We start from the raw sequence: 14,475 nt of genomic DNA, 5'->3' as shown, positions 1-14,475 counted from the left end.
CATTCATGTAAAATATCCCAGATTTGGTTCACAAATAATGCTATGCATTTTTTCTTATATCTTTATCATTTGCATTTGAATATAAGACATTTTAACTCTGAATTATAACTTCAAGTTTAGTCTTTTTCGACAAAAAAAAAAAAGGAAAAAGCTATTAGGCTTCAGAAGACTTACAACACAACCCATAACACATGAGTTGAACTCATTGATTATTTTTAGGATCTTTTCTGGGACATTTTTGGAGCTTAACCATTTTTACATAAATTGTTGCATTGAATTGAACTAGACAAGTGTACATAAGAATGGTTTCATGAATGATTTACACATTTGTTTTCTGCTTGTGTTTCATGCAGTGAAATTGAATGGTGACTGGGGTCGCATTATGCCTGAGATCTGCTTTTGGGTTCCACAGACAGAAAGTCAAACAGGTTTGGAACGTCACAAGTCTGAGGAAATTATTTAAATTTCACAACTATCACTTTAATAACATTACTAACAGTAAATTTTGTACTTTGCAGGGATCTCGGTAAGTTGAAATACAAGTTTGACCAAGAATAAAAATCCTCCTGTAGACCTGAAAATCATTGAAGTGCCTGGACCATCCACCAGAAAAGAGGAAAAACAAACGGAAAACGATGCTGTACCTTTTCACTTTTCTTACTCGTTAAGTACCTCACACCAACTTGGTCCCATAGTGACATTTTTGACCACAAACGAAATTGCTGATCGTGTGGATTCTTATTGAAATGACTGGAATTCACCAGTGAACATTCACAGAATAACAGATAATTTTACTGCACCTTAATACTGTTTCCAGGTCGAAGCCTCTACTTCCTCTATCTTGTTTCATGAGAATACTCTACAACCATTTATGAACACTGTTGATTCAAGTCACACATTTAAGCTTTTCAAAAGCCATAGTGTACATTACAGTCTCCAGTCTAACAGCATCCCGGACTTCAACATTTTATGATTCAAAATAGCTGAATAACTAACCATCAGAGATTTCAGTATAGAGATAAAGGTTACAGCACAATGAGTGCATATTAGCACTGTTGTTTGTTTTTGGCATCTGATAGAGCTTTTGGACTTGGAAACAGTGATGTCAGACTAACCATCGGGCTGAAACACAAATGTTTAAAGTTAAGTATGATGGACATTTTTTAATTAGTTCAAATGTAATTTTTTTACATTGATTTATTTCGTGGAACATATGTGTTTCCATGCATTTTGTTGAGATGTCTTTACTTGTTTATCTATTGTATATACATGGTTGATTATGTTGCTTATGTATTATACTATTTTTTTGTGTATTCATTGATATTAATCTATAGTTAGCTTTTTTCCCCATGTGCATGGAAGTGTATGTATAAAAATGAATATCAAATATGTAATAAACAATTCTTATTTTGTATTTGGTTCAATTTGTTTATTATAATAGAAGTCAAAGGTAACCATAGTAACAACATGAAATTAAATATAAAAAAAATGAAATTTGGTTCCTGGAGGCACCCAAAGTGGTTCCACACAGTGCCTAATATAAGAGTTCCTCAGGAAACCTGTGTGGTTCCTCAGAGAACCGGCCCTTTTTAAAGGGTGCCTAGAGGATCTACAGACGGTTCCGCCGGTGTGGCAAAGTGAAGAACCCCAAAAGGTTCCTCCAGGCACCTTTAATTTTTACAGTGTACTCTTCTCCGTGTATGAGTATACGAGCAGTACACATAGAAGTTATAGAATCCATGAACACTGCCAGTTGCATCAACGCTCTGCGACGTTTTTTTTGCTGTGAGGGGACCAGCAAAACAGCTCAGATCGGACAGAGGTACCAACTTTGTCGGAGCTAGCCAGGAATTGGGCATGCAACCAACAAAAGAGAACCAGACTAGTCTTCTGAAATACCTCCATGAGAATGGCTGTACGTGGGAATTCAATCCTCCACACGCTTCCCACATGGGGGGAGCGTGGGAACGCATGATCGGCGTGAGTCGCAGGATCCTAGACGCAATGCTGTTGCAGAAGAAACATGCTCACTTGACTCATGAGGTACTTTGCACTCTGATGGCAGAGGTGTCCGCAATCATAAACGCTAGACCTCTGGTTCCCGTCTCATCGGATCCCTATTATCCATGCGTACTCACTCCAGCCATGCTCCTTACCCATAAGCCAGGAGTACCTGTCCCAATTGAGAACTGCACTGAGAGGGATCTCCTAAGATGTCAGTGGAGACAAGTACAAGCATTGGCCAACGAGTTCTGGAGCCGATGGCGAAAAGAATACATCAGTACTCTCCAACCTCGACGCAAGTGGCACGAAACTCACCGAAACTTGCACATTGGAGATGTTGTGTTGTTGAAACAAGCTCAGTTCCCAAGGAATGACTGGCCTTTGGGCTTAATCACATCCGTTTTCCCGAGCAGTGACGGAAAGGTCCGCAAGATAGAAGTTAAAACAACCTCAGGTGGTAACGTAAAAACATTCTTACGACCTATTTCTGATGTGATCTTACTCCTAGCTAAAGAGGACTAAGTAAGACTAACCAGGGACTGTTATAGTGACATTAATAATGCCAGGTGGGTAGTGTTCTGCCCAGGCCCGGCGCCACGAGGGGGCAAAAGGGGGCATTGCCCCCTCAGATCTGATTTGTGCCCCCTCAGTTTCATTTTTGTATTCATGGTTACAAATGAAATGTTTAACCTTTTGAGCTGTACAGTCCCATATATGGGATTTTTTTTTTTTATTTCTTTGCCCCTGAGAGTACGGTCCCACATATGGGATTTAGAATCTTCACGACGTGACATAACTGCCAGATTCAAACTGTGCTTTCGCGCGTTGGTTGGCGCCGCTGAGCCAGAGACGGACGCGCTCAGCGCTGTCATATATCACAGTAATGCAGTGTTTTCAACCTCATAATGTTTATTTTAGGTTTCAGACATTTAAATACACATAAGCACTAGTAAAACAATACATTTGGAGTTTGTAAAATACACACTGATGTCTGTGGAAGCAGCAATAATAATCTATTCAAATATAATTTGCCGACGTGTGTTATTCACATCAGACAAACACAGTGGAAGTAACTATAAAGTAGTTTACTCTATTCTTCTATTCCACTTTCTTGCATGTATTTCGGGAGAAATTGATGACTCACAGGATTCTCTGAACTGCGGCGCAAAGAAACAGCCATCTCACGTTATAGATCAAGAAGATCAAGATTATTTATAAAGGGTTTTAAATGACCAAACACACTCACATACACATTTTTGAGAATCGGAATATTAGATAGTTGATGACATGGTAAGCAAGTTTGTGAATATTTTGAATAAAAAAGGGAAAAGGAAATAAAACCGATACGTCTGCGGTGTGTCACGTGACAAATATGACGCGTCGCCATGGAAACATTAAGGGGGGAACGTTCTAAATTCTAAAATAGCAGTCGCCTTGAAAAAACTCACTATGGGGAGTCAGTTAGAATATTAAAATTAAGCGTGAAAGGGTTAATATATGCATAATAAATGACGCTGGCTTATCTTTTTTAGTAAGCAAGTTATCAGTGTGTATTGTTCATTGATGGTATAAAGTTAAGCCCCCTTAACAATTTCACATGCCCCCTCAGTCATTTCATCCTGCAGCCGGGCCTGGTTCTGCCTCTGTTAGAGGCTGTGTATAATTTACAATAGACATCTACGTTTATAAATATTATAATTTCGTGATTGTTTAATATTCTGTGTAAGTTTTATTTAACTGGCTGTTGAATATACTTATAATTTATTTAATTATGTAAGTTCCTATGTGAGGACTTTTATTTTGACGCGTTTCCACAATGCGCATTGGGTAACAGGAAACGGCGAGCTCATGGTGCAGTGAACGCTTGAGCAAACACGTAGAGAGAGCAGTACACAAACTGTTAGATAAATTAATTAATCTACAAGTTAATCCTTTTATAATTAATTGGTATTATTCATTTTTAACAAATAGGACACAACAGGTGAAATTTAACTCAGTGTTGTCGGATGTTGCAGTAAATAGTACAGGGGCCCCGCAAGGGTGCGTAAGTTCACCACTTCTGTTTACTTTGTATACAAACGACTGTATTAGTCAGCAATCAAATCAATTTATTATAAAATTTTGGATGACACAGTAGTATTGCAATTGTTGACAAGAGACTGCAATATTGATGACTACAAAGCTGCTATAGAAGCGTTTGTGGGCTTGTGTGACGACCATTATCTACAGATCAATGTTAAAAAAACTGAAGAGGTCATCATAGACCCCAGATCAGTGGGGGATAGGAGCTCTGTTGTGGTCCATGGTGAAGCTATTGAGCAGGTTACCTCATATAAATATTTGGGGGTTTACATTGATAGTGAGTTTAAGTGGCACACACATGTATCATGGGTGTGCACAAGGGTCCACCAGCGTTTACATTTTTTACGGAGATTGCGATTGTTTGGAGTGAGCAGTAATATCATGTTCATTTTTTATAAAGCAATGATTGGGTCTGTTTTAAGGTATGGAATTATTGTTTGGTTCGGAAGTTTAACAGTAAAATGAAGAGCCCAAATAAATAACGTGTTGAGAGTGGCAGGAAAAATCATGGGGGGACAGACAATTTGCTCTTTACAGGATATTTTTGAGCTTTGCACCATCCAGCAGGCCAACAAGATTTTATTAGACTCTTTGCATGTTTTGTATCCTGAGTATACGCTGATGAACTCTGGTCGGAGATACAGGGTTACAGTACATTATGCAAGTATAACCGATATAAATATTAATTTTTACAGTTGTCTATTAAATTAATTAATGAGCAACTGCAGGAGGATAAATAATGGTAATAGAGGGTACAAGAGGCAGGAACTGAGGGCTGTGTTGTGCTATGATACATGATATATGTACTGTTTTTATGATGTAGGATTTTGGGATTGAAATGTGTTTTACTTTTATTTTCATTTTATATGTTGTATGTTATATTCGTTATGTCTTGATGTGGCAGCAGTTTCCCTAATCTAAAACAAATTTCTCCTAAGGGAGACAATAAATGTTACCTTGACCTTGAACTAGACAGAGTACCCTAGCAACTGTTCAGCAAGACCTATAACTCTGCACCAGAACATCGTAGAGACATGGTGGTTGGCTCCTTTGACTAATGCTAGCAAACAGGACTTCCATCATGCTTCACATGCTAGCAGAATAGCTACATGCTAATAGCGATTAACTAAGTGTTGAAACGTCAATAATGCTAACTTAAACGCAGTAGCAGCATTCTAATCATTTGAGCATCATGTTAAGATGTTAATTATGCTAGCATCATCTTAACAACTTGTTAATCATGCTAGCATTATGTTAATCATATTAGCATCTTGCTAAAACATGCAAGCAACATTGTGATTGTGTTAGCATCATGCTAGCAACATGCTAATCTTGTTAACATTTGGTTAAAAGCATGTTTGCAAAATACTAATCATGTTAGCATCATGCTAAGAACATACTAATCATGTTAACAACATGATAAATGTGTTAGCATCATGTTAGCAAAATGCTAATTGTGTTAGATAGATCTATCTATCTATCCATCCATCCATCCATCCATCCATCCATCCATCTATCTATCTATCTATCTCTGTCATGAAGCGCCTCTAACTCTCCACCCATCCATCATGTCCAGCTCAGATCTCCTGCAGTCAGACTCACTGTAGCGGATGTAGTCCTGCATCATCTTCCAGACTCTGAACGTCAGGTTGCCCAAGTATCGTGGCACATGAATCAAAGCTCCAGAAGCCATCTGTGGATCCGGCTGTGAGCTCTGGACTCTGGAAGAACATTCAGGAGTCAGAACTGCAGTGGCTTTGGATCAGAACCAGAGAGACCAGAGACAGGAGCAGATCACTCACCTTTCCATTGAGCCTGGAAACTCCTGCAGAACAAACACACCATTTATCATCAAGAACTCAATCAATCATCAATCAATCAACCAATGATCTGAGATCAGACCTTCAGAAAGCAGACGTCATTGGCTTTCATCATCTCCTCCATGTCTTTGATTGTGTGTGAAAGAGCTGAGATGTGTCTGTTCATCTCATCCAGCTTCTCCTTCATCCTCTGCTCCTTCTGCTCCTCTTCCTCCCTCAGTGCAGTGACTGTAGCGTGTTCTTCACCGCTGAGAAACTGATGAAGCATCTTAAACTGCTGTTTAATCTGATGCTCTGTGTGCTCAGCTTGAGACTGAAATCACATCACATTCACTTCAATCATCTCAATCGACACACATCATTAATATCCAAGATAAACTCGGATACCCGACATAAAACGGATCCAGAAGCAGAAGCTCGTCATTTACAGAAATAATAAACGGTTATCCATTATGTCAGATCATAACGGTATAAGTGATCCAACAGCTGTAATGAAAATGACTCTCGTCTCTGTTTCCTCACCTTGATGTGTCGAACTGTTTTCTCAATCTCTGCTTTCATTTTTTCATTGTGTTGAAGTTTCTCCTGTAAGGACTTCAGTGCTGTATTGAGCTCCTCCTAGAACTGAACAAAAATACATAAAACTCCAGATTACAGTGAAGAGAAGACAATACACTGTAAAAATTAAAGGTGCCTGGAGGAACCTTTTGGGGTTCTTCACTTTGCCACACCGGCGGAACCGTCTGTAGATCCTCTAGGCACCCTTTAAAAAGGGCCGGTTCTCTGAGGAACCACACAGGTTTCCTGAGGAACTCTTATATTAGGCACTGTGTGGAACCACTTTGGGTGCCTCCAGGAACCAAATTTCATTTTTTTTATATTTAATTTCATGTTGTTACTATGGTTACCTTTGACTTCTATTATAATAAACAAATTGAACCAAATACAAAATAAGAATTGTTTATTACATATTTGATATTCATTTTTATACATACACTTCCATGCACATGGGGAAAAAAGCTAACTATAGATTAATATCAATGAATACACAAAAAAATAGTATAATACATAAGCAACATAATCAACCATGTATATACAATAGATAAACAAGTAAAGACATCTCAACAAAATGCATGGAAACACATATGTTCCACGAAATAAATCAATGTAAAAAAATTACATTTGAACTAATTAAAAAATGTCCATCATACTTAACTTTAAACATTTGTGTTTCAGCCCGATGGTTAGTCTGACATCACTGTTTCCAAGTCCAAAAGCTCTATCAGATGCCAAAAACAAACAACAGTGCTAATATGCACTCATTGTGCTGTAACCTTTATCTCTATACTGAAATCTCTGATGGTTAGTTATTCAGCTATTTTGAATCATAAAATGTTTAAGTCTGGGATGCTGTTAGACTGGAGACTGTAATGTACACTATGGCTTTTGAAAAGCTTAAATGTGTGACTTGAATCAACAGTGTTCATAAATGGTTGTAGAGTATTCTCATGAAACAAGATAGAGGAAGTAGAGGCTTCGACCTGGAAACAGTATTAAGGTGCAGTAAAATGATCTGTTATTCTGTGAATGTTCACTGGTGAATTCCAGTCATTTCAATAAGAATCCACACGATCAGCAATTTCGTTTGTGGTCAAAAATGTCACTATGGGACCAAGTTGGTGTGAGGTACTTAACGAGTAAGAAAAGTGAAAAGGTACAGCATCGTTTTCCGTTTGTTTTTCCTCTTTTCTGGTGGATGGTCCAGGCACTTCAATGATTTTCAGGTCTACAGGAGGATTTTTATTCTTGGTCAAACTTGTATTTCAACTTACCGAGATCCCTGCAAAGTACAAAATTTACTGTTAGTAATGTTATTAAAGTGATAGTTGTGAAATTTAAATAATTTCCTCAGACTTGTGACGTTCCAAACCTGTTTGACTTTCTGTCTGTGGAACCCAAAAGCAGATCTCAGGCATAATGCGACCCCAGTCACCATTCAATTTCACTGCATGAAACACAAGAAGAAAACAAATGTGTAAATCATTCATGAAACCATTCTTATGTACACTTGTCTAGTTCAATTCAATGCAACAATTTATGTAAAAATGGTTAAGCTCCAAAAATGTCCCAGAAAAGATCCTAAAAATAATCAATGAGTTCAACTCATGTGTTATGGGTTGTGTTGTAAGTCTTCTGAAGCCTAATAGCTTTTTCCTTTTTTTTTTTTGTCGAAAAAGACTAAACTTGAAGTTATAATTCAGAGTTAAAATGTCTTATATTCAAATGCAAATGATAAAGATATAAGAAAAAATGCATAGCATTATTTGTGAACCAAATCTGGGATATTTTACATGAATGAGATTTGAGATCATGAGAAAAGATTTTCAGAGAATAACTGATTAAAAAACACAAGTACACAGTCAAACAATACAATTTCACAGAGAAAGTTCATAGTAATAAAGTACTGCATGTGGTGCAGGTAACTTACTGTAATTCAATGTTGCCACTGAAATGTTCAGATTATTTGTTCTGGGGAAACAAAAGAACAAAGCTGATTATTCACAACATAATATTTATTGACCAGTAAATGGCTTTAAAATGGTATTTGAGAGAATGAGGGCACCTGTAGTAAGTAAAGTTAACGTTAGGCTAAACAAAAACAGAGCAAACTATAACCTGTTTTTGTTATTCATAACAAACGCCAAGAATCAGAGAATTTTCTAAATTAGTTAGGCTATATCAGCAATTTGAAGACACTGTTGTACAAAATATGTTGAATTGAATGACTAAATCAATCTAAGACAATAAGTCAATCATTTCCATTTGTTCATTAGATCAACGTAGTTAGCATCGCGGCTCAAACCTTCATACCAGATACTGTGCAATAAACGAGTGGTAAACACTGTAAAAACGTAGTAATGTATAATAAATTTAGTTTATATATATGTGTGTTTAAATATATAGTGAGTAGACTGTGTATTTATATTTATTTGGCGAGTTTACAAACCTTGTAATGGAGAGCCAAACAAACGGCGGAAGCTTTGATGAGAGGAGCCGTTAGTTTCCTGATGTCGATCAGCTGAGCTCTGTTGCGCGAGCAGCGCGAGCATCACTGAAGCGACGACAGCAGAGGAATAGCAGCAGTTTCGTGACTGAATAATACTTTTCTCCTCCTGCTTCTTCTTCTTCATATAATATTATTATTATTTAGTGTTGTTGTTTAAGGTTTAAATTACTTAATAAAATAGGCCTATAGGCTACTAAATATATGTAAGCTACCCAAGTGAAAAAGACTAGGTTACTGTTAAATGTATTAAAAATGCATTAAAGTATATTTGTATTGTAGGTCTACTAAAAACACACTGAAGTACATTTTTAATACATTTAATAGTACGTCTTTTTCACCTGGGTATGTATACTGAATCAAACGCGCCTATAATAATAATAATAAAAATGCATTAAAGTATATTTGTATTGTAGGTCTACTAAAAACACACTCAAGTACATTTTTAATACATTTAATAGTACGTCTTTTTCACCTGGGTATGTAAACTGAATCAAACTTAAGTAGCCTATAATAATAATAATAATAGGATAATAATTATAATAATAGAATAATAATCTAATTCGGGCCTCACTGAACCATTGGGTTCCTCCAGATGCTGGCTTTAACATTAGAGATCTTTCAGGAACCACCTAAATGTTAAAAGATCTTCCAATAACCCTTTTATCACATTTAAGTTCCTCTATTTTCCCCCAAAGCACTTCGAGGTCTCATGGTAATGAAAAGGTGACTCCAGAACCTTAAAGGATCCCATAAGTTCCAGCAAGAACCTCAAAGATTCTCAATGCTCCTCCAGTAACCCTACTATAGGAGAAAGAGCTTTGAGGCACCAAAATTACATTTTGAAGTTCCTTGAGTATCCGACAGGGTATTTGAGGCTCCTTTAGTTTTTACAGTGTATAGCCCACCTTTTGTTTTCAGCTACCCCACCTCTGGTGCGTCGAGTGACCACTGTCCATGGACCAAAAACATCTAACCCCACGTAGGTAAATGGAGGAGATGTACTGAGGCGCTCAGGAGCAGTGTTGTGTGTAACGCGTTACAAAGTAACGCGTTACAGTAACGTAACTACTTTTTCGGGTAAAAAGTAGTGTAACGCGTTACTACAAAAAATTTGGTAACGAAACGTAGTTCCTTTTTCAATTCGGCGCAACGTTACTTTTCCCATGGATATATTTGACAGCGACACTGCCTCAGCTGCGCGCTTGAGAGAAGAGAACGGTTGAGATCTGAAGAGAACGATTTAGTTTCATATTTATGTTTAAATAAAATAAAATAACAATTTTGTGTGGAGACATGATTTTGACCACTTTATTAAGTTTGTTTTTGTAGAAAACCTGTATTTAAAGTGAATTTCGTTTTGTATTAATTGTATCTTAATTTTAATAAATGTTTTATCAATCAATTGCCTGAATTTAATAAGTAAATTAAAGAAAACTATTTAGTTTCATATTTATGTTTAAATGAAATAAATAAATAAATAATTTAATCTATGTTGATTATATGAAAAGTGAAAAGCATGAGTAAGATCATAATTTTGTGCAATATATCGGGAGATAAATGGAGTGGGCAGACATGATTTAGACCACTTTATTAAGTTTGTTTTTGTAGAAAGACTTTCTTTAAAACGAATTTCGTTGAGTATTAATTGTATCTTCATTTTAATCAATGTTTTACCAACCAATTAATTGCCTGAATTTAATAAAAAAGTAAATATGGCATGCAAAATAATCATGACGGCACCAGCGCGTGAACTGGAGCTCGTCTCCATACTGTAAATGAACCGAAACTCAGATAAGCTATACTTGTCTCACAGACCTGAGAAATATATAGAAAGCTTGAATATGTGTACTTTTAAACAAAATATATTTTTTTCTCTCAAAATCTCTTTTTTTTCTCCTACTCCCTTAGAGTGAGTCGTATGTCTGAAAACTAAGCTTATGTCTTCTATATCATTTTGTCCTATGCTATCAAGACGCGATTCGCACCGGTGTTAGAGAGCAGGAGCGCTTTATTGGCTGTTGCCGAAATTTAAAGTTTGGTGGATAGGGAGGGGGAGCGGAGCGGAGAGAAGTGGTGCGGGCGCGCTGCTCATCGCGGAGTGTCGCACTCTACCCCATGATGCAGAGCCGGCTGAGAATAAAAGTTGCCGCACACAGCAGCGCCAATGAGAAGGACTTTTTTTCTTTCGAAATTGATACTATTTTTTATAATAAAGAGCACAAAATAATTACCTGTTATGTCCTCCATTGTATAACTTTATGTCTACATATTTAGGAACAGATATTGGGTTCTGCCCAAAGTCAAGCAACATAAAAGTAACGTAATAGTAACGAGTACCGTAAAAAGTTACTTTCCAAATGGGGTAACTAAGTAAAGTAACGGATTACTTTTTTAAAAAGTAACGAGTAACGAGCAAACAGTACTTTTTAAAAGTAACTTCCCCAACACTGCTCAGGAGGTAGATCTGCCATCTTCTGGACTTCCTGCTTTCCTCTGAGTCTGAGGCATGTCACACAACGATGAAGAATGGAGTTTATCAGTCTTTTCCCTCCAACAATCCACAAGCCAGCCAATCTAATTGCTCCCTCCGTAATCTGTCGGCCTTGATGGTGCACTTTGGAATGGTAGTAGCTCACCAACAGTTTGGCAACATGACTTTGCTTTGGGAGGATGACTGGATTCTTCCCCTCTGATTCAAGAGAAGAATGTCTCAGACGTCCACCAACCCTCAAAAGATCGTTGTGGATGTAGGGGTCGAGATTCCGCAGCCCACTTGAACAGAAAACTTGTTCGTTCCTCTGCAGAGCAGCATACTCCTCTGGATATAGATCTTTCTGGACATGCAGAAGGATTAATCTCTTTGCAGTTGTCTGCTCTACAGGAGTGCGTATTTCGCTGCACTGATGCCATCCTTTGCACGCATGTGATGTGCTGATGGAACTTGATGTGTGAGAACGTGCATGATGAATCAGAAAGGAAACGGCTCTTAGCAAAGATTCCCAGGTTGAAAAGCGTTGAAACCGTTCTGAAAAGTGGCTTCTGTCAATTTGAGTAACAAAGCTGGTCACACAAGGTCTGATTTCTGCATCCGCCTTAGAATTCACCAGTTCAAAGAACTCACATTCTTGTGCTTGGGACAGGTTGTAGAGAAAGCTGGGTCCTGTGAACCATATAGTGTCATTAAGCTGTGATGCGACCACAGATCTCGTCGCTAGATCAGCTGGATTCTGATCCGTAGGCACATAATTCCACTGATCTGGAGAAGTCTGGCGAAGAACTGGCGTATCCGTTGAACACGGTTGTGCACATAAACGAACAAGAGTTTGGACTCATTGTAGATATATCCCAGGACTACTTTGCTGTCACAATAGAATTTCACAGCATTCGGCTTGTAGTCTAATTCGTCAAGGATATGTTCAGCCATCTCTACAGCCAGCACCGCTCCACACAACTCTAGGCGAGGGATGGAAGGCTCAGGACGGGGTGATAGCTTTGCCTTGCCCAGCACAAATACCACTTTGGCCTCGCCTTCATCAGTCAGAGCTCGAATGTAAGCCACTGCCCCTATGGCCGAGTTCGAGGCATCTGAAAAGACACACAACTCGGTGTATGAAGTGTTAGAGAGTGAATGGCATAGGTATGTGCGTGTGATGTGAATGTTACTTAGCTTTTGAAGTGAGGTTCTCCATTCTTCCCACTTGTTTCTTTTCTCTTCAGGAAGGGCTGTGTCCCAGTCATGCACCTCTTTAATCAGCTCACGTACTAGCGCTCTGCCTTGGATGGTCACTGGTGCCACCGAGCCCAAAGGGTCGAAGATGCTGTTCACGGTGGAGAGCACTCCGTGGTGAGTGTAGGGCTGTTCATTAGTAGCAACTTTGAAGGTGAAGGTATCTGTCTTTATGTCCCAGTATAAACCCAGACTTTTTTGAGTGGGCCAAATCTCATTTCCAAAATTCAGATATTGGAGGCCAGAAGCCAGGTCTTCTGGTGGGAAAGCTTGCATCACTTTGACACTGTTTGAAGCTATCTTATGGAGCTTAAGATTGGACTTGGAAAGCGATTCTTGAGTGCGCTTGAGCAGGTCGATCGCTTCAGCTTCTGTGGGAAAGGACATGAGCCCATCATCCACGTAGAAATGTCTGTTGACAAAGTGTGAAGTGCCAGTTCCGTACTCCTGCTCACTTTGCTGTGCAGCTAACCGTAGACCGTATATGGCCACTGCCGGAGAAGGGCTATTCCCGAAAACATGTACTCTCATACGGTATTCTACCACTTTGCTCAAGTCATTGTCTCTGTACCAGAGGAATCTCAGATAGTTTCTGTGATCTTCTCTCACCAGGAAACCATAGAACATTTGTTGGATGTCCGCCATAATTGCAATGAGATCTTTCCTGAACCTTAGCAGCACACCTAACAGGGAGTTGTTTCGGTCAGGGCCTGAGAGGAGCACATTGTTCAGAGAAATACCTTGGTGTTGCGCGCTGGAATCAAATACCACCCGTATCAGTCCTGGTTTTTGCAGATGATACACTCCGAAGATGGGTAAGTACCAGCATTGTTCATCCTCGTGGATAGGTGGTGCTCTTTCTGCATGATGGTTCTGAAAGAGCTTCTCCATGAAGGCGGAAAACTGTTTCTTCATCTCAGGTTTTCTGCTCAGTGTGCGACGCAAAGAATTAAGGCGAGACGAAGCTTGTTCCCGATTATCTGGGAGTAATGGTCTGGGTGACCGAAATGGCAAAGGAGCGACACAGTTTTTCTGTTCATCTTGTTGAAACTCTGTTTGCATGATTTTCAAGAAGATCTCATCCTCAAAGGGCATGGCAGGTTTGTTATCATTTTTGGTTCTCTCAAATACCTTGAGCCCAAGTTCATCTTTGTCTTGCATGCAATAAGTAGCGTCATTGAACAAATGGAAAAAAGTGACAGACTTATGCTCCCCACCATGACACGATTTCTCTTTCAATTTGAGGTGACTCTTGCATGGAGTAAGAAGAGATGGGCGACCATTCTCCAGGATGTTAGTTTTAAAGACACTCACCATCGGCCTATGGGCTTTGTCAATGCAGACATCACCTACAATAACCCAGCCTAAATCCAACTGCTGTGCGAAGGGTGCATTGTGAGGCCCATTAATTTGTTGTCTCACTTTGTGGACACGGATCATGTCTCTTCCCAGCAGTATTAAGATCTGAGCATCAGGATCTAGCTTTGGGATGAACTGTGCCAACGATTTTAAATGTGGATGAGCAAGGGCGACCTCTGGAGTGGGAATTTCAGATCTGCTGCTCATTATCTCGTTACACTCTATTAGTGGTGGTAGATCAAGACACATCTTACCATCCAGGGTCTCTATTTGGAAGTCGACTGCTTTTCTTCCAGACATTTCTACGGAACCAGCGCATGTTCTCAACAAATATGGAGAGGGGTTACTCTGGATTCCAAATAGACGAAAGAACTCTCCTTTGGCCAGAGAGCGGTTGCCCTGGTCGTCAATTATGA

The 14,475-nt window shown here is 38.9% G+C and overlaps 1 protein-coding gene and 1 long non-coding RNA gene across 2 annotated transcripts in view; one reads left to right on the top strand and one right to left on the bottom strand.

The window, feature by feature from the left end:
- Positions 1–14,475, top strand: part of LOC308701275 (E3 ubiquitin-protein ligase TRIM39-like) — a gene marked incomplete at both ends in the record, with an annotated part of 29,560 nt that overhangs the window by 6,252 nt on the left and 8,833 nt on the right. Inside the window, 2 exons of the mRNA XM_081383471.1 lie at positions 1,791–2,461; positions 12,691–12,817. Coding sequence (XP_081239597.1) covers positions 1,791–2,461; positions 12,691–12,817 — 798 coding nt within the window. The remainder of the gene's footprint in view (positions 1–1,790; positions 2,462–12,690; positions 12,818–14,475) is intronic.
- LOC308700599 lies at positions 6,852–8,994 on the bottom strand. Its single transcript, XR_014031326.1, has 3 exons — positions 8,914–8,994; positions 7,837–8,435; positions 6,852–7,746 (listed from the first exon to the last, which is right to left on the bottom strand). It is a non-coding gene; the product is annotated as an uncharacterized lncRNA (long non-coding RNA).

The sequence above is a fragment of the Scardinius erythrophthalmus genome (genome assembly GCF_964197995.2).
Source record: "Scardinius erythrophthalmus genome assembly, chromosome: 13".
NCBI lineage: Eukaryota > Metazoa > Chordata > Actinopteri > Cypriniformes > Leuciscidae > Scardinius > Scardinius erythrophthalmus.
This window is presented reverse-complemented; position numbering and strand designations above follow the sequence as displayed.